The sequence below is a fragment of the Nycticebus coucang genome, chromosome 13, assembly GCF_027406575.1.
Source record: "Nycticebus coucang isolate mNycCou1 chromosome 13, mNycCou1.pri, whole genome shotgun sequence".
In the NCBI taxonomy this organism is placed as follows: domain Eukaryota; kingdom Metazoa; phylum Chordata; class Mammalia; order Primates; family Lorisidae; genus Nycticebus; species Nycticebus coucang.
In genome coordinates, this window is record NC_069792.1 from 82,083,112 (window position 1) to 82,104,594 (window position 21,483).

The following is a 21,483-nucleotide window of genomic DNA, read 5'->3' on the forward strand; positions in this document are numbered from 1 at the left end:
TAAGGTACAGATTACAACATCCTTTCACTTGTCTTGGTTTCCACTGAGGGACAAACATTGTAGATTTAACAACTCATGGGACTGTGCACAAAGCTAAATGGACAAAAATAAATTCCCCCAAATGACTCAGTAGACTCACTGACTGTACCCAGGCATGCTCCAGACTTCCAAGTTGGTGTCATCTACCCTAACACATATCAAGACAAGATTAAAATCTACAGTATAAAGCCATCGTAACCTGTTGAATTCAAAATGAGGAAAGGTTGAGTATTGGTAATTGGTTCATCATAGTCCCACTCCATTTGGATACACTTGATATTCTTTAACTTGGAAAAAAATGATTCATATACACAGTTGTCTTATTCAAATGTTCTATTTCTTGCTAATAACACATTTTAATTTACTTCAGAAAATTCATTAATTTTATTCAAATATATTGTTCCTGAAATATAAATATTTAAATTAAAATTTTATAAATGTAGAGAATGTAGTTCCTATTGATCCCCACACAGATGTCAATCAGTCCAAAACTTAAGGGATGAAGAAATATTTGTAATTATGATTATTTTAATTTGTCTATAAATATATAATAGGATTTTTGCAACTTATTTATAAGTAATTAACTCATACTTCATGTAGTACCGAGCACCTTAGATTACATATTGTTGAATCAAACTATTAGCATTAATATATGTATTCTAATATGTTATTTACAATACACAAGTATAATTCTTTTGTATAACAACATTCCAGTGATTTTTGAAAATATATAGTGAAAGAGTGCAATGTAATTTACAAGTGCATTAAAGCTTTCCTACAGTATTCAAGCTGGGACTTTTCAGCATTTTAAAATAGGAAACAAACAAACAAAAATCAATGTCCTAAAGCTGTGTTTTCTAAAGCATTTTTTAAAAAATCACTAGCTTCACAGGATGTTCCATTAGAAAGGAGTTCTGTAGGTACGGGTGAGGAATGCCTCGCCAGATTACTTTAAAGTCTTTGAGAAAGCTGCCGATCCTAAAATCTGTTTCAACATTTTTTTTTTAAACCCAGTATTAAAGTTTGTTGCCAAACCCTTAACCCTATCCTGAATCAATAGCACTTACTCAATGCCTCCTGGAACTAGTATCATATGATTCATACTTTGGGGAAATGCTGATTTAAAATAAAACTTTGCCACTCAATAAATACCATATCTGAGTGAGCAAAGTCACGTTCTTTTAACACAGTTTCACTTTTTAAAGGTGTTTGGATGGGTATTTGCTAAAGCGTGGTTCTTAAAAAACACAGATCTTAACACAGGAAGTCTGTCTATGCAAACTACAGAGGAAAGAAATAAGTGCCAGAAACGCTTGCAGAAATTCTAGAGCTGATTTTCAAGGTTTGACAAAAGTGACTCCAAAATTGAATAACAGGTGCTATTTTTAGTGAATCTTTTTTTTTTTTTTGAGACAGAGTCTCACTTTGTCACCCTGGGTAGAGTGCCACGGCATCTTAGCTCATAGCAACCTTAAACTCTTGTGCTCAAGTGATCCTCTTGCCTCTGCCTCCCAAGTAGCTGGGACTACAGACACCGGCTATGTTTTAGAGACAGGGTCTCTTTCTTGCTCAGGCTGGTCTTGAACTCCTGAGCTCAGGCAATCCACCTGCCTCAGCCTCCCAGAGTGCAAGGATTACAGATGTAAGCCACCTCGCCCAGCCATAGTGAATTATTAAAGATAAAAGCAAAAGCATTAAATCAGTAATGTGCTATATACTGTCTGAAAGTATTCTTGTAGAAAAATATCAGGTCATTATAGTATTTCTTTGGAATTCCAAAAGATCTGTAGACAGTATCAATAGATCTGATTAAAATACTGGGCCTATAGGTAAGACCCAGCGTTATTAAACAAGGCTACTCTACTGCTTGCTTGAAAATGCATGCATACAAGCACAGGCAGAATTGAGGGTCATAAACTGCTCAGTATTTCTACCTAAAACCACAAAATAAAGAGAAATAGTTAACCTTAACCATCCAAGTTTTATATATATGAATCAGATGACAATCTTTTCCAAAACATAATACCCATAATTTGCCCTCTATAAATAAAACTATCATTCTTGGCTGTAAGATAGCAGACCTTGATGTAAGGGAAGTCCCAGAATTAATCATCTTTTGTGCATACAACTCTTTAGCAAAGCTTATCAATTTCAACAGTCTACTTTGGCTCAGATTCCACTAGCTTACAGCTCAGATCACTATCTGATGCTTTATTTAATTCCTGCTCCATGTATGCAAATGAGAATATGTGGGAATCATTCTACACCATTGAAAGATAACTCATTAAAAAAAAATGGTAACCATTGCTTTATACTTAAATAAAAGGTGGGTTTCTATTCAAAGTATTTTTCTTTTTCTACCAGTGAAAGTCAACACAACCAGAATTAGGAAATAAATCGCAAAAAAACAAGAGATGGTTGTTACTGGGGGTAGGGAGCTGGGGGACTAGGTGACAATGTCTATTTCTCATCTATTCAGCCCTTGCTTACCTGGGTGAACCAGTTGCCTGGAAACCAGTATGATTCAGATCTGCACATGCTGTTCTAATGGTCATGGCCTTGGTTGTCATGATGTAAAAGCTACACTGTGTCTTTCCAATCACCCTCACCTCTTTAACTTTGTACTGTTCTACAAAGCTTTATTCTGACATTCCTCGGGGTGCTTTCTTAGGGTACCCCCTTCTCGTTGCTGAGACTGACGGGTCTGGGACAGTTACATGTGACTCCTGAGATCGAGAGCTGACTGTCGTATGCTACATCTGGTGCTCTGCTCACTACAGATGGTGTCCGACAACACATGCTTGGGTGGCATGGCAGCCCTCCATTTCTCAAAGCAAGTCGCTCCTCTCTTCAGGCCACCAAGCCCAGTCTTGTAATCTTAGCTGACAGGAAAGAATGAATGATGAAAACAATTGGCTTGGGGCAGGAATGAAGGTCCAGTTGCTGAAATGGAAAAAAAAAAAAAAGTGCATGAGAGATTTTAAATTAATACTTAATGCAGAACAGTGATTTACACATCAAAGGAATCTATGTGCACTTCCCACTTTTGAGTGTTAACTGGAACAATTATGTTTTAAAATCATTGCCCTTCAGTGAGATCAAAGAATAACTCTTGGAACTTCTTCCTTACATCTCATATATCTTTTTCCAAACTAGGTTCTATGAAATTTAGATATGCCCATACCATAAATATTGATGTTGCCTTTCTTGACTGTCTAAGCCACTTATTTTTGGTACCAAAAGGGTGACATTTATTTGCATTGCATTTGGTACAGCATGAAGCAGTACTAAATTTCACATCTGAAGATTAGGTTTGAGTCCCAGATCTGACACTTTTTGGATGAAAGAGCTTGGACAAGTGACTTAAAATTTTTCCTAGTCCTACCAACTCATAGACTAGAGAATGAAATGAGATGTTGCGTGTGAAATTTCCTTGTACGCTGTTGAGCACAGAACCCATGCTAAGCAGCTGTGTTCTCACTGACCTCTACTCTTGAACTGTGGCAAGCACGTATGTCACCTCTCTGCGAAGGTACTTTCTAAAGTCTCATCTCTGCATTCCTACAGAACCCAGAACATAGGGCAGGACAGGCCTTCAAAAGTTGGATCCCCTGACCTAATTGAAGAAAACTGGGGGCATTGTGCTCAATTTTCTTCTGCTGTCGCCAGTTTTGTTCTGATGATGATTTTGCTTGGAAATAAGAACAACTCTGAGCACTTCATATCTCCCCAAGTTAAGGTTGTCCTTGTTATAAACCAGTTACTGTGCTGAATATCTTCCACACACTATCTTATTTAGTCTTCTCTCACAAAATCCTTATGAGGTAGCTATTGTTATTATCTCCACATTTGCTATGAGGAAACTGGGATTTGGAGAAATTAATAATACAACTTTCTGAAATCATGGATCTTTCAGTAAATAGAAAGTATGATTTCTAACACCAGTCTATCTGATGCCAGAGCCAGGACTTCCCCATGATATTCTACGTCACTAGCACAGAATGCAACTTGTGCAGGGAACAGCAAAGATTACCTACTTCCGTCTCTACAGGTACTTTATGTCTAGGGAGACTCAGATCGAGAGAAATGAAAGGACTTTCCCGAGATGGTGAGTTAGCTGCAGACGTGGAAGGAGAACCCAGGACTTGTCTCTCCGTGTATTGTATTTCCTATGACTCATCTCTGCGCCCTTCCCCACACAGAAAAGGCCTTGCCCCCCTCATGGGGTTTGCTTAACCAGACTCCTGGGAGCTGTATCTGTATTAGAGCTTGTGAACTAAATGTATTGATAGTAAAATACTCAGTTCATCCTAAACCTTCTAAGTCAGGCCATAATTACAGGCAGAAAGGCTGAAATTTAAACCTAAGTGATTTTCCTAATAGGCAAAAGTAGCCTTGAATTTTTAAGCCAAGGATAAAGTAAGCGGGAAACTGATTCTTGTTCTTTTCCTCTTTGCTAGAGAATAGTCATCTTTAGGAAACAGTACACAGTCGGGTGATTGATAGAGCTGCAACTGAACTAGAAGTATTCTTAGTAAAATGGACTTTCACATCACTGCTTTCTTCCCAAACAGGTGCTTCAGGCTGAATTTATTGAGAGAAACTTAAACACAAACAAAAATTCTATTAAATTCTACAGATCCATTTTAATAGTTAGAAAAATGGCTGGCTGAAAATAGTTCTCAGAAAATGAATCCACATCAAGTGTCAGCCTCAGGGATGGTCTTCATCACAACTGCCTGCAGCATTCATCATAAGAAATCTGGTACCAACTGGGCCAGGAAGCGTGGCACCATCTACCACAGTGGGACTGTAAGTTTGAAATAAAAGACCCTTCCAGTCTGTTAAGTGTTTTCTGGGCCTTTTCCTACCAGAAAGTCAGCAAATAATTGTTGGCTAATCCCACGTCTAGGGAGGACCTAAATAGAAATGAGTTATTATAAAATCAAGGTCCTTTTTGAAGCTCTGTACTTGCCAGTGTAAATGAGACACTGTGTCTTCCTGAGAAGCGCCAAGAATGGCCCTTGCTGGGGAGCGTAAGAACGTGCGGTTCCCGCCCTCTGGTGGAAGTGAAGCCGTAAAAGTTCTTCATATGGCAGGAGGCACTGATCACAGGAAACCATGAATTTAAACACACGACTGTTTGCACTGAGATGAGAAATATAAATGTTATCTTAACTCATACACTTGCTAATTTTGTTGGTTATGTTAGATATCAGCCCTGCACTCTTGTCTGGCCCTCTCTCCACTCAAGTGAACTTAACGAGGTGATTTCATTTCCCTGCTGCTCCATAGACTCTGTCCCTCATCTAAGTTCTCCTATCCCTTTGCTCTCTGTCCTATCTGCTGCTCAGAGCCCTCCCTGATGATACGGACTGTGTATTTTACCTCCCTGTATTAGTAACACTTAGCACAATGCTCACGTTATATCAGATGCTTGATAACTTTCTAAAAATGTATGGTATATTTTTTAAGCTGGTAAGTCTCTATTTGATAAGAACTTAATGCTAACTTCATAAAGGACTCTTTCCTTTGATTCAAATATTTATGCAGTCTTCTAATGGACAATGAAACTAAAGGAAAGAACTTTGAAGTAATTGACTCCAATCATGTTTTTCAAGAATCAAATAAATGTGAGGCGGCACTGTGTTGTGTAATGAAACACAGTAGAAGCTCGTAGCTGGCACCTCCCTACATAGCCCTCCTCCTTATATGCACCGAATTTTCACATACCAGACCCGCACTACATGTACTCAATGGAAGTTCCTTATGTTGACCGCTTCTGTTTGTTAACCAGTTTATTACAGTCTCTTGTGTGGTCAACTTCCAGAGTTTCTACTGTATATGAAATCGTGATGTCTAAAGTAAAGTATGCTTACAATCTCTCCATCTTTGCCTCCAAAATCTAAATACAGCATCCTGATTCCATCATCTGAAGACATTTTGAGCTTTTCATAAGGAGACTGTAGGATTGTCTTGGGAAAGGCACCCTCCTGTGGTTCAGTGGTAACAGAAAACCCATTCTCGTAATGTATGGTCAAACGGCACTCCTGGTTTTTGTAGGTGCAAGCTGAGAGAGAAAGAGAGGAGAGAGAGATACGTCAGACCCACGGAAATCAATCCATTTCCCCAGTTACTTCATACTTCCATTGTCATCAGGCCTTAGGATGAACCACAAATTTCTTATGATAAAGTAAAAAAAAGTTCACAAAATGTTCACCTTGGATTGCTTTTGATATTGTTATTTAACTATACCCCAGGTAACTAAGGGAAATAAACTGAAAGAAATTCCTTTGGCTGTGATGTGCTGAAGGTTTGTTGGGCTCTAGCCCTTATCTGGCCACCTGACACCTAGGCCTACAGGAGCACTTGCCTTGCAGCGGCCAGACGGGCCAGGCCTGAAGCCAGAGAAAAAGAGACATTCGCTTCACATAAAGAAAGCCGCCTCTGATCACTGTCACTCTCTCACACACTGTCATGACTACCGTTACACTACCAGAGTTAACAAATGTAGCATACTTTCAAAGCCAGGAATGAGTAATTTAAAAATAAGTTTTAACTTAAAAAAAAGTCTAACAAAGCTCTTTGTAGAAACTGAAAGGGGTGCTGCTTTAGTTTCCTGATGATTTGGGGTCCTGGAAAAGCGGCTATTGCAGACACAGATCTAAGATGTGGCACCTTCTGCAAAGAATCACACCTTCTCCCTTGGGGGGAGTGGCGTCCAGGAGTGTGGTATCCACACGGTGCCTTCTGATCCAGAGGAAAGAGACAAAAACTTTTTGAGCAGGTCAGGTGCCAGCTTCTCTCTGACGATGTCATTGTGTTAGGAAAAGACTGGTGCTTCAAGTTTAGGAGTTGGGCTGGGGGACCTCCACCAGGCTCCCTGCCCTTATTTAGGAAGACTTGTGAAAGTTAAAAACCCTGGACCAAAGCGTTCTGAGAAAATGATGTTAACTATCAGACTGGATTTTTTGCCTCACGAAACACTACAAGTAAGTCAGCTCAGGTTTTGATCTACCTTGAAAAGATCTTTAGGGAAACCAGGACATCCTCTTTGCCGGGAGTAGGAGTTAGGATAAGTAAGAGAGAAGGCATTGTTGACTGACAGCTGGCTGTGTACCATCACTGGCTCTGCTCAGCTTCATAAGCCCCAACCTTCTGAAGCAAGAACCTTGACCCAATATTTGAGGGGAAAAAAAAAAAAAACCAAAGCTTGGAAAGGTGAACATGTCACTTCCCAGGTTGTTTCAGCTTGGCACAGAATCTCTCAGATTTTCTCCCTCCTGAACAATGACAGCAGAGTGGGGGAAGCTTCCTCCAGCATTCAGGGCAAGAAGACAGGATCTCTACCGCTTACTGGATGAGGTGGCTTTTCATCTCTGATTAAAACATATACTCTTTCCCCCAAGTTATAACAGACACCTTTCAACTTGTAACTAGGGCTGTATCTAGGGCTGATCCAAGGTGTGTTTTTTAATTGTTCTGAGTCTTTCTGGGTGGAGCCCCTGGGCCCTGCCCTCTGCCCCTTCCTATGTTCAAGGATGACCCAGGACGGTGGCATAGAGGTAGATGGCTCCCTGTCTTAACTCCTCCCTTTTGATAATCTTCACTTCCACCACCTGCAGGAAATGTGGGTTCAAACCATGTTTTTTTTCCTCCCTTCCTCTGTATTTCAACTTAAAACTAAGTCATCAGATATTCTAAATTAACTGATTTTGATTACTTTTCATTCCACTTGACCTCAGGTGGTATTTGTGGTCTACATATAATGGAACCAGAATTTGAAGATGTTCTCAATCTTTACAGGATAAATTGAACACATTATCAAGTTAATTGAAGCTCTGATTAACATGAGCCCCCTTTCCCAATTCTCTGCCGGCATTCCTCAATTTGTAATGGGTCACACCTTTGGTCATTTCCATAATTTCTTATCTACCACCACCCAGCCAGCTCAATTCACAGAATTCTTTGCTATTTTTCTTTGCCTAGTCTACAAAAAGCCTCGTCATCTTCCTGTCAGAGTTCAGATTATTGAGAGAGAAGGATTTTTACAAAATTCACAGAATGTAAACTAAGCCAGACCCTTTTGGGCATCTTCATTATTACCCAGAACACTCCCCAAATTGTTGCATGGAGTCTCAACTTCTCTGGTATTACCCAGATAACTTTATTACATTTGGCATGCAGGTGACTTGGGCCTTTTCCAGCTCCCTAGTTCAAAACTCCAGTCTTTCTTGCCATGCAGAATACGCATCAAAAATAAAAACTTCAAGAACTCCCCTCAAATGTTTTCAACAATAATAGAAAAAAAAATGTTAGGAGGCAGTAATTAGTTTCAATATCATTACCTAAAGTCACTGATTATCTTGGATAGGCCATGACAGAAATTTTACAAAACATCTGATTTTTTATATTTGCACGAGTAGAGGAAATTTGGAGAAACTCTTCTACATGTTAATGTATGTCACATCTTTTAGAATACTCCTGGGTACCTGAGGAAGTTGTGCCATAGTATTGTACTAGGCAAAGGGTGGCCCATGGGCCAGAAGCCTCAGTACCACCTGCAATCTTGTCAGATGCAAACTCTCAGTCCCCACACTACAACTGCTGAGTCTAAGTCTTTGGTGTGAGGGTAGAGAGTTGCCATTTGAGAGTTTTGAAGGTTAAAAAGAATGTCATTTTTAGTGCAGCTAAAATTTGGAAGCACTGTTCTTCAGATGTTTAGTGGGACACCCTGTTCTTTCGGAAACCTTATAGCTTAGACACATGCGACTATTAAACACTTGAAATGTGGCTGGGGGGACTGAGGAACTTACTAAATTTTAATGAATGTAAATAGGCACATATGATCAGAGGCAAGCCAATTGGTCTAAAGACAGGTCTAGAGAAAATAAATACAAGAATGACAATTAATCATAGTGCTGTTGACAACAACCTTAAGGGTAAGTATAGGAACTATACCATCGTTCTTATTACAACTGTGAGAGACCTGCTGGGACCTTCTCCTCTTTATGGATGAGGAAACTCAGAGATTAAGTAAGTGATTCCAGAAGAAATAGAACTGGAATTTGAATCCAAGCCTGACTCTGAAGTCCCCACTCGTGACTATAACCTTGTACTACGTCCCCAGAGGCAGAGAGAAGTGAGAGACCAGTCAAGAAACATGACAGAACAAGGTGGACAGGGACTATTATAAAAAGTGCAAAGTTAGATCCATTGGAAAGCTCTTGCTAGCTACTATGCCACACGACGCCCTCTCCAGGAGTGTCCACAGGAGACCTGGAAGATGCTGGTCTTAGATCTTGGAACTAGAAAGAATTTGTCTTAGATCTCGGGATCAGGAGTAATAGCATTATAGACCTCTTAACTGTGTATTGACTGATGAAAAACAGTAGATGAAATATGGAATCCACCTTAGCAAATACCCAAGATTTTATAGCATGCATTTGGTTATTAATGCTTCCTTAGAGTCTATATTACTTTTCCAGTCTTTTATCTTTGCCCAGTTAAAACATTAAAATTATCTATATCTCTTGATACATATTTATATGTCTATGCATTGAGATCTTTGTATCTGTTTTGGAGAGTGGCAAGAAAATTATTTATGACAGCAGCCTGAAAAGCCTGGATCTCTGGGTTAACAGCGGGGAGTTACATGTGTCTGTAGACAGAAACCCAGAGAACAAAGAATGGACTTCAGAGCAACACAACCAAGAGTTAAAGTAAGTTCTGTCATCTTTTTGTGTACTCTGGGACAACTTAACCTTTCTTAAAAATATGCCTCCTGATTTGTCAGGCTGACCAGGGTATCATAAGGATTGGATGAAATAGGCAGCATCTTGTGACCTGCACACATGCACATATGCACACACACTCCTGAATCAACAGTTCTACAAAACAATATTTACACTGATTTCTCTATTGGTCTTTCCTCAATTAATTGATTTTAGGACCCCCCAAACGGTTGTTTTTTATAGTACGAATAATACCAAGAGACATTAAATAAAATGGCTGGCGCCCAGCAGGCACTTGACATGTGGTACAGGATAGAGAGGCTCTTCCTTCCGCACACATCCCCCATTGTTGCACCAGCTCATTCCTTTCCAAGAGCTCCATGCGAACACCGCCTAATAATAAAACAAATTATTTCTGGTTCCAAGATCTAAGACCAGCCTCTCCCAGGTCTCCCATGGACAATCCTCGAGAACACCGTTCTCCTTCCACTTTGCCTCTGCCCCTCCACTCTCACCAGCCCTGGTCACTCTCACAGGGCTTTCTCCTTTGCCCCCTTAGATACCTTTGCTTCCTGCTCTTTTTCACAGCCTGAGTCTCCAGTCTTCTGATCAATCCTGTAAGCTGCCTCACATATTTCCAATAATTTTATTTTGTGATAAATTATTCAGAATCATTGTCTATTTGTCTGTAATCAAGAATCCTACTAGCTCAAGCCTCAAAATTAATTTCTCCAAGAAGTCACTAGGGATTAAAAGTAGGAAAATGATAATTAAATATCCAATTTACCAACTTTTCCTGAAGGAAGTTTAGTTAAGGCTTTTCATAATCAAAATCTTAGCTTCTATGTTAATAGGGCACACACCACCTTACTTTAGAAGAATTTAAATTTACCTCTGGAATTTTAAGTACCCCAAGAAGCTAAGAAGAGCTATTCTGAGGTCAGGGTAGAGTAGAGGTTGTCCCCTTCCCATCATAGTGTGTCCTTGGTGGCCCCTGGCCAGCAGTACTCACCAGCGGTGATTTCAGTAATGAGTTCAGCAGCATTGTGGCAACCTTGAACTATGCTCCTTGTCCAGTGGGAGAGCTCCCTGCTGGTCTCCGCCCTGAAAAGATGGGTTTCAATCCCTTGCCTGGTACCAGTTCGTGTTGCAAAGGACAGATCCACACCAGCCTGGGGTGATCCCTTCCCTGGACCTGAATGGACCAGCCTAAACAGAGAGAGAGAGAAAGAGGGAGAGGTCTTCAAAATACAGACTTGTTTGTCCACCTGGTATATCACCTTGTAAAAGTCCCAAATTAGTGATCTGTTCTCAATTTTTTCTGATCTGGAAAAAGTGTAGCTTAAGTGTAGTTTAGTAAATCTTACTTCTCTCAGGGATTTTCTTTTTCAGCCTTATCTTTTCATACAGGAAACAATATTTCAGCATTTGCTAGAGAAATGGCAGGTGTCTGATCACAGCGTGGATGGGAGACTCATTGTCTTAGGTAAAGGGGCATGTTACCTCTAGGTTAAAAATTGCACAAAAGGCTAGGAATGGTGGCTCATGCTTATAATCCTAGCACTCTGGGAGGCTGAGACAGGAGAATTGCTTGAGCTCAGAAGTTTGAGACTAGCCTGAGCAACAGTGAGACCCTGTTTCTACCAAAATTGGAAAATTAGCCGGGTATGGGGGCACACCCCTGTAGGGCCAGCTACTCAGTAGGCCGAGGCAAAGGATAGCTTGAACCCAGAAGTTTGAGGTTGCTGTGAATTAGGCTGAGACCTCGGCACTCTAGCTGGGCAACAGAGTGAGACTCTGTCTCAAAAAAAGAAAAAAAAATTGCACAGAAGAAATCCAAAAGCTTATTTTTTTCTTGCAAACCTAAACAGAACAAAATTATCAATGGAATAAAGAGTATTATAGCCTGGTGAATTTCTAGCAACAAGCTTTTATAATTCCAAGGAGTATTTTCTTTTAAATTGGAATTAGGAAAGAGGGGTGGTTTGTAATGCCAACTCAAAGGACAAGGCTAGTTGAAAAACCTTTGGCTGAGAGACTCATTAAAGATACGGAAGTTCCCTTCCGTATTAGATCCCAGAGTAGCATGAAGGAAAATGGCTGCTGGCACAGTGGCCCAAACACAGGAATTTAACACATAGAGACGTGTGTTAAACTCAACTCATTTGAAGGGAGAAGTACACTTTGTAATGAGGGGTGAGCAAGAGTGACACGGAAGCTGCTAGAAGATTCTAAATCAGATGAGGATTTAAAAACAAACTTATACTGGTTTTAAAGGGATTAAGGGTCAGGCAAAAATTCATTAAGAAAAGGGTCGATAGGAAACAAGAATGCGTATCATGTTTTCTTAGTTGCCCAAACGTGTTTTTATACATAAAGGTGTTTTGAGTTTTAGTTACTTTAAAAAGTATAACCAGTTCTTCCTTTTGAAAATCTTAAAATCTGTATTAGTTGGGTGCAGCAGGCAGACTGCATGTTAAACTGAAAAGGCTGGGGAACATCAGAAAGCTGTATTAGAACCCCATTCTGTCTGTATTTTGTTGAAGTTTTTAAGAATCACAGTACTGTGAAGATTAAATGAAGTAACCTATGTACTATACCCAGCCCACAAACTACATATGGTTCATACTCAGTGAGTATTATTTGCATTTCTTACCCCTGCACTGTTTTTTCATTTTAAAAATATAATTCTTACCCTGAAAGATCAGGATTAAATATAATAAAATATACAGAGCACTTAGTTCAGTATTTAGTACATCATAGTCAGCATTCAATAAAAACTGGCCTAACTTGTCTCAGTTTTCATCCTCTAAACATCTATCCAGAGGACATCGACTGTCACAATCCAAGGCCAGCATAAATATACTGCAGTGACAGAAGCAAAGACACAAGGAATGCATCACTCTCATGGAGAATGCCATCTTTTGGTGAATTCCCTGCTAAGATTTATTTTTCTCCAGAGAGACTATAAAATTGAAGCCAATAATAACTGGGAAAGTGCAGTTTATTAGAAAATCCCATTTGCTAACTGAAGATATGAGGCATGGCATTACTAATAGAACACAACAAGGTATGAGAAAGCCCAGGCTGACAGATGCCTCACATGGAGAGTTCTTGTTGGAGAAGGCCAGCCTGTCCCTGGAAGTAACAAGGAAGAAAGTATTTGGAGAGAGGATTGTTGGTGTTCTTTGTCATTTGTCTCATCATGAGATTCTAACATAAATTAGAGATTGAGAATGTAAATTATCTAATATTTACATTAAAAACAAGTTAATTTATCATCCAAGAAATAGTAGACATGTTGAATTACTTGTTCGTTTGAATATACTGATGTCAGGGTACTATACGTAAACTCTGAGGCAAAGTGAATTGTCTTTTTACTACCTAGTATGTGCTGGTAACAAAAGGATACTTTTTACAGATTAAAATCAAGTGAAATACATCAGCTGTCTGCCCTATGTGTATAAGTACATATACTCTGGATAGAATATTACAGAAATTATTTTATTACTATAATACATGTACATGTGGGAAAATGTATACATATCTGTGGAAAAGTTCTGGAAATGTAACTGAATTATGCAAAAGACAAGCTTAAAAAGAAACCCATTAAAATGCAGAGCAATTTTATGAGTGATTTCATTTCATTTTTTTAGTCTTAAAATTTCCTGTGAGAAACGTGTAAGGAAGGTCCTTGAATAATGTCATTTCATTCCAATGGTTGATGAGAAAAAAAGCACTTCCTGGTCAAGGCCATTGTCAGTGTGGGCTTTCCATGTATTCCCAATGTCTGCGTGGGTTTTTCCATACTCTGGTTTCCTCCCACATCCCAAAGCTGTGCCCATGAGGTGAACCGAGATGTCTATGTGGTCCTGGTCTGAGTGGGGTGTGTGTCTGAGTCACCCGAGATGGGATGGTGGTCCATCCAGGCCTACTGCTTGCCTTGCCCACGGAGTTTCCACTCTGAACTACAATAAATGGGTTGGAAAATGAATAATGAAGACAAATGATTGTCAAAGAAAACTTGGTGCCGTCTACAAGAATCATAGAGATGCACAGTAAACAATGCGGGACAGAAAGCCTGCCTCATTTCCCCTTGTTTGTTTTTAAATGTCATGGTGGTCAGGTCCTCCTGGTAATTTCCACGTTGCAAATATTTATTCCATGATGTAACACACCACCACGATGACCACTCTTACTCACAGTTTGACCAAAAATTGAATAAATGATACTGTTTTGTTCATCTTTCTTTCTTTTTTTTTGTTTTACAGTTTTTGGCCGGGGCTGGGTTTGAACCCACCACCTCTGGCATATGGGGCCGGTGCCCTACTACTTGAGCCACAGGCACCACCCCTTGTTCATCTTTCTTAAATGCACATGTAGCTCACATTTATTTCAATGTTTAATATTAGAAGTCTTTTTGGCCTTTATTTATAAGTTAGGTGATTCTTTTGTGACCAGAAAAATGCCATAGGAACTTAATTCTTATTTATGTCCATTATTTGTGGTGAAAGCGGTTTCCACACATGTCACTTTGCTTAAAGTTGCAGTTTCCACAAACTTGTCATCCGCATTAAGTGAGAAGACTTCCTGTACTAAATGATTTAAAGTTTAACTTAAAAAGGCTAGGAGATTGAAATAAACCCAAATCCTTCAAATTTTAGAATCAAGACTTTCATGGTACTGAAAAATAGATAGAGACTGTATGTCATATGTTTGGTTTGTTGTTTGTTTAATGTTAGTGGCAATTCAGTGCTGGAATTCTGAGGATGCTCTTCTCTGCCTTCCTGCATTTGTTTATGTCTGTCTGGGTTGGTCTGAATCAACCATGTTTGGCTCCTAACACCTCACAGCTGTGGCTACAGACAAGCCCATCTTAGCATCAAGTTAACTGATCCACATGGGATGAAACATACACCTGTGTCCTCATTAATCCCTTACTAACAAACTGACCTCCGGCAAATGAGACAGGAGAAACACTGAGATCTGTGAGTTGATGATCCTTTTGGATTCAGGGGTGTTCTAAGGAGCCACAGGGGAGTTTCCTGCTCTGTTCAAGTTCCTTCTCCCTTTCTTCCCACTGAATACCAAAGTCACTCACCAATTCATTCATTAATTGAATCAATATTTTGCCATTCACTAACTGAGATATCTAGCAAATATTTATGCACCACTGTAATGAACTGGATTGTATCCCCATAAAATTAACACGTTGAAGCCCATGACTGCATTTGGAAATAGGACTCCCAAGAAGGTAAGAAAGGTTAAGTGAGCACCTAAGAGTGGGACCCTAATCCAATGATGCTTTATCCTTATAAAAAGAGGAAAAAGACAAAAAAGATCTCCCTCCCTGTGTGCACTCACAGAGGAAAGGCTATGTGAGGACACCTCAAGAAGGCAGCTGTCTGCCAGGAAGAGAGCCTTGCCAGAAACCAGCTATGATGGCATTGCAACCTTGGACTTCCAGCCTCCAGAACTGTGAGAGCTAAATTTCTGTTGTTCAAGTCACCGAGTCTGTGATATTTTGTTATGGGACCCCTAGCAGAATAATAAAAACACCTACTATATGCAAAGTGGAGACTAGACACCACATGAGCAGAACAGACATGGACCAAGACTTGAAGATACAATTAAGCAGGAGAAATACTCCTTCCTCTCCTAATTCTCATGGCCTCTTTGCTCCAAGGTTAGCCCTGGCTGGGAGACTCATCACAAGAATACGGAAGAGTCAGACCAGCATTCAGCAGATAACAAGCTATGAATATAAGCCAGGGTGGGGTGGGTAGGTGGGGAATTATTCCTTCTCATTAGAGCAACCTTGATCATGACAAAGATATTTCTCCAGAGGGTGAATCTGAACCTTTAGGAAAGCAGTTCTATCCTAAGAATGGAAAGCATTGGATTATGGCACAAAAACAACGTACTGCCACATTTACCAACATATGCATTATTTTATTTGTATCAAGATGTTGGAAATAATAGATTTCCTTTACTAATTGCTCCTGATTATCAATAGTAATAAGTTGAGGATGAGGCCAAGTCTCCATGGCTTATGCCTATAATCCTGTCACTCTGGGATGCCAAGGCAGGAGGATCACTTGAGCTTAGGAGTTGAAGACCAGACTGGGGAAGAGTGAGACCCCTATCTCTACTAAAAATAGAAAAATTAGCTGGGTATTGTGGCAGGCATCTATAGTTTCAGCTACTTGGGAGGCTGAGGTAGAAGGATAGCTTGATCATAGGAGTTTGAGGTTGTGCTGTTCCAGGCTGACAGCACAGCACTGTAGCCCAGGCAACAGAGTGAGACTCTGTCTCAGAAAAAAAAAAAAAAAAGTTGGGAATGATACACAGAAGTGTAGACATTCATCACTAAACTCTTATGGAGACTGAACAGAAAGCTGATGCTTTATAAATTATGGAATTACAGAGATGAGTCAAGGCCACTGGATAAGATCAAATCAAGATTCTTTTCTCTTACCTCTTTTGTTATGTGAGCCAACAGGTTGAGAGGAGTGGAAGCTACTAAGAAGAGATAGAGGAAAATGGTTGAATAATTATACACATAAATGCTAAGTAAAATCTTTCTCTTGAAATTAACTTGCAGTGATATAGAGCCAACTCCCAGTCAATAAAGTAATATTGGAGAGAGCATATTAGTTTCTGTCTATCCAGTAGCCAGCTCCCTAGAATCTCCACTCAGATGGCTCACAGACATGACAGACTCTGCATAAGCTATGAACATATTGCATAAGGTCCTAGGATCTTAGGAACCCAAAACCTGAGCTCCAAGTTAAGTAACACCAGTATCTCCCAAAGGACTATGTCTACTGCAAAGAAGAGGAAGTTTACATTCTGAGTCAAAGTAGTATTCAAAAGAAATGCCTGTTTAGATGGGAAACTAAGGGTGTAAATGAGGAAAGGTTTCCCAACAATGCCAAAGACAATATGAGTTTATCTAGAAAAGAGAAAACTTTACTTTGTGTGAGGAATGGGAAGGAGGAAAGGGCAAACATAAGTGTGCACAGTACCTATGGAAGTGCTTGAGCATGGGTTGATTATTGATTTCCTAGTGAGGGAGCTCAGAAAATTTCACCCCAAAATATTTTGAATCAAAGGCTCTCAGAGAATTATAGGTCCTTGGAAGAGGTGTGCTTTCCGTCTATGTAAACCAAAAGAACACCAGATTTCCTTTCCTTTCCTGAACAATGAAGTTCAAGAACTCATCCTAGAAAAGGTGCTACCTACCTCATTGCTGAATATCACTATAGTCATCTTCAAAGTACTCCCGTTGGGAAGATATGCACTGATGCTAGTGCTTCAGTTCACCCTTCAGTTCACCCTTCAAGCAATTTTGGAAACTTTTCCTGGAATTACCATGAAGGTTGTTGTTGTATGGAACACAATAATATGTAACAACAATAGTGAATACCACTCAACAAGACACCACCAAACGTGGATGTGAACATAGCTGTGAGACACTGATATACCAAGGTTATGAAACCTTACTGAGTTGTTTGTACAGTGCCGCCAATGTAAGCACATGGTGGCAAGTTCATTAACTTAACTGTCAGATCTTCATATGATGACAGCTCTGATGGTCATTCCAGAAAAAGAATTCTGAAATTGATTTGAAGGGTGGATGAGGCACTGGCATTTGTGCAGAGCTTCCCAAGGGGAGTACTTCAAAGGAGACCATAGTGATATTCAGCAATGAGGTATATAGCACTTTTTCCTAGGGTAAGTTCAGGAAATTAAGGGTCAGACTTCCTATTACAGGAAGGAAGAACAGAATGCAACCAGACCTGGCCCAGACCATTTAAAACATATCTTTCTCTCAGGTTAATTTACAAGCCAGTCTGTTTCCTTCCCTCCTGTATTCACTCTCCCAAGTATCCATTCATCCTCCTTAGCAACCTTTTATGGCCCCTAAACAGAATCACCTGTATTCCTCTTGTTTACTCCTCTCATGTAAAAGACCTATGTAAAAATATATGGATCCCATTGGGATATTGGGTAATCATTTTTGTGGTTCTCCCTCACATGTATGATATATAAACCTTTTTCTTATTAATCTGCCTTAATTGTGAGTTGATCTTTCAGTGAACTTTGAGGGAAAAAGGCAAGTTTCTCTTCACACTCACACCAGAAATGTTAGAGTGTTCTCCCTGGATAATTCACTTCTTGGGAAGCTAGAGGTAAAAACACTTTCAGCAAGTCTGAGACTGCCTAAGCTGGCAGCCAACAGGGGTTCTTGGGTGCTCACTCTGTGAGGGTTGTTGCTCTTGTAATAAAGTTGACAGTTCTGAGGTAAGAAGAGTCAGGGAGCAAAACATCTGCTGTTGACAATAAAGTGATCTAGCAGAGCTCAAGACCAGGCATATGACTATCTGATCTCCTCCCTGTCCCATTTCTGGATTCCCATACATCATTACCAATCCTTTACCCCACTGTTTCATAATTACTGCCTTCTCTCCCTTACTAAACCTTGTTCACCTTCAGTGTAGGAGCCTGGTCCCCCTCACTGATTCCATGGTGTCTATGTCTCTACCTGACACATGGTAGGTGTTCAATAAATATTGGCTGGGTGATTGCATGAATGCCTGTTTTTCAGAAAATTTTAAAAATGTGAATTCAATTTTGTAAAGGAAGGCACATGTGTATGCACACACACATATACACACTCACATACAATTGATTTATTTTGAAATCTCCTAACATTTAGAGACTGGGAAAAGACCTCCTAATGGGCTCTTTACTTGTAGACCACACTTGGAAACACATTACTGTAGCCAGATTCTGGGAACTAAGTGGCAGGCAAATGTCGGTGGACACTAAGATATTAAAAGTCATAATTTGGACATTTGAAAAAGTTAGGGATAAAATTTGTATGCCTGGGTTTTCCCCATTCTGCCAGGAGTAGTCTTTTTGCATTCTTCTCAAGATTCTTCCCAAAGATCTGTCCTGATCTGCAATCCCGGGGGATACTCTGAAATAGCTATTATTTATTTTTCAATTATTTTACATTTTAAGCTATTTGTGTATGCTTAAAAATATGACCATCTGTCTCTTATCTGTGGCAGGGACTAAACTATAGCAACCATGAAAATGCTGTCTCCCAAGAGAAGATAACTTTCTTATCCAACCAGAAAAAAATACTGGCACCCTGGGATTGGCTTCGAGCTTGCAATTCACACCCAAATTCTAAGTATTATCTGAAACTGCTTGAGAAGCCCAAGGACGTAGTTTGTTCCTAACAAAATTGGTTGTCTACAGAATTTCAGATACACAGTCCCATACTTGGAAGCAAAGCTACAGCCCCCACTGCAAGATTTTACATTTCCTGTTAGCTAGGAGGGGGGATAAGTGAAAAAATAAAAAAGACCACCTAATATTAGAGAGGGGCATGGAGTTAAGCCATAGGTATGAGGAGAGAGAGCCCCAGGCAGATACCTGTATTCAAATCCCAGCTCTCCATTTATTATGTTACCTTGACAAGTTTCTTAAACTCCACATGCCTCCTTTTTCTGAACTCCATCCCGCCTTAGGATAATATGCCTATCTCATGGTCATATCGTGAAGATTAAATGAGTTGATGCATGAATACTACATGCAACAGTGCCTGGCACAGAATATGTGGTGATAGCCATTATTATCATTAGGACACAAGTGTGATTAGGGCAAGAATTTTTACTTGATTATTCTTTGCTGTATCCCTAGCATCTAGAACAGCTCTAAGCATATTGTAGGAACTCAGTGAACACGTCCTAAAGGAATGACTAAATGAATAATTTGAATAAAAGAGGATAATAAAACTTTCCAAGAAGTTTGTGACTAATGACTGCTATGTGAATCCTCTTCCAATCTCACCTCCTCAACCACACAAAGCAAAAGCTAATGCTACAAGAAATGGGTTGGTAAAATGCTAATTTCCAGATTAATTTAGCCCTGCAAACAAAGTGACTTTGAAAGGTAGATGGGATGAAACATGAGATAGCCTAATATCCACTTCCTGTTTTTTCTTTAGCAACTGGTGATCGCAGTAGTAACTTGGTAGTTGAGAAAGTTTTGGTCTAGCAGATAGAAATTGACAATTTTTTTTTTCAAAAAAGTGAAAGTAATTAAAATTTCTTATTCATGACCAGCATAGATCCAATGTAAAGAAATTATAGATAAGTGGGTCCCTAAGCCAGATAAAGCAAAAGTATAAAATGTCTTATTACATCAAATCCAAAGGGTCGGATTCCATGAGGCTTAGACTGGCTTCATGATATGAACAATCAAATCTTTGTCCAAGACTTAGAGGAGCTCATTCTAACTGTAGGAGATCAGTTGTTTTTCAGTCTATCAAAAAGGTACTGAATTGCATGTTGTTTCTGGATACTCAGATATGCCCCTTAGCCTGACTGGTTTTGAGAAAAAAACAAAACAAAATGAAACAAACAAAAAATACCCTTGTCTCATAAAAACTGCTTACACATTAACTTAATTCTGGAGAGGTATTAGAGAATGTTGCATAAAATGTTCCACACAAAAACATTATTATTAACATCCCTAATTAAAACAAAAACAGTTGCAGCACACAGATTCAGCCAAATTAGTAAAATTACGTATTAGGTAACTGGGTTGCTAAGCAATATTACATCCTCATTTTACTTAATTGCTGTAATTAGCATCTCCTAGCAGATGCCACAATCCAAGCCACCAAAGTGTAAAAAAAAAAAAAAGAAGCAGAAGAGAAAAGCAACTGGCCAGATGATCCCAATGGTTCTGGTGATTTCAAATACTTCCATCCACTGGTCACCTCTAATGGAGCCTAGCAGTCAACAGACCCTCTAGGAAAGAAGTGAGAGGCCAAGCATCATTAAAGAGTACCTGACTGTCAGGTGGCAGAGGCTCCCAGGACCTCCCCAGGCCCCACTTACCCTTAGCTAGAAATAGTTCATCAATTGCCTCATTTATATCTTCTAAAACTCTTTCATGTGAATATGGTGGTGGAAATCAGGCAAGGCCCCATCTCTAAGAAAGTTGATATTATTGAAGAATATTGACTATAAGCAAATACTAAGTTAATATAACAAGAAGGAGTGGCTTGGAGGCAATTCTTGACTATCGCGTGACATTATCCAGGTGGATTTCCAGAAACAAGTGATTGTCCTCCATACCTTTCTGCTGCCAGCAGTGACATGGAGGGAAATGCTCACGCTATGAAAGGATGTGCTGATGCATCAGCTCATCCAGTTTTCACAACCTCTCTTTGAAAGTGCTGTGATGAGCTCCACTTAATAAACAAGGAATCCAAGTTTCTGTGAGGTAAAGCGTCTGTTCAGAATCTCAGTCAGGGTCCAGAATTTGAACCCAGGTCCCTAGACTCACAGAGGTCATTCTCTCCATCACTCAGAGATACCTGTCATCCATTACCCTTTCTAGTTCATCAACTATAGGAGGGAAAGGAAAGGAGTACAATGAAGACTTCATGTCCATGGGTTTAACTTACCCATGTGTTGCCTTTCTCCAGAGGCAAATGAGAATTATAATCTAATGGATGTTTTCATGGCCTGGCAGTCCAATGTCTTTTGGAATTTTCTTTGAAGTTCTGTCTTTTTATTATTTGTACTCTTAGAGCTATAATTTCTTTTTCTTTTCTTTTCTTCTTTTTTTTTTTTTTATTTTCTTTCCTTCTTCTTCTTCTTCTTTTTTTTTTTTGTGAGAT

General features: G+C 39.6%; 1 protein-coding gene across 1 annotated transcript in view; it reads right to left on the reverse strand.

Moving 5' to 3' along the window:
• Positions 1-553: 553 nt before the first annotated feature.
• The window catches only part of SNTB1 (syntrophin beta 1), a 280,473-nt gene continuing 259,543 nt past the window's right edge, over positions 554-21,483 (reverse strand). Inside the window, exons 6-8 of the mRNA XM_053559149.1 lie at positions 10,786-10,982; positions 5,919-6,109; positions 554-2,982 (exon numbers count right to left, since the gene is read on the reverse strand). Coding sequence (XP_053415124.1) covers positions 2,890-2,982; positions 5,919-6,109; positions 10,786-10,982 — 481 coding nt within the window. The 3' untranslated portion in view covers positions 554-2,889. The remainder of the gene's footprint in view (positions 2,983-5,918; positions 6,110-10,785; positions 10,983-21,483) is intronic.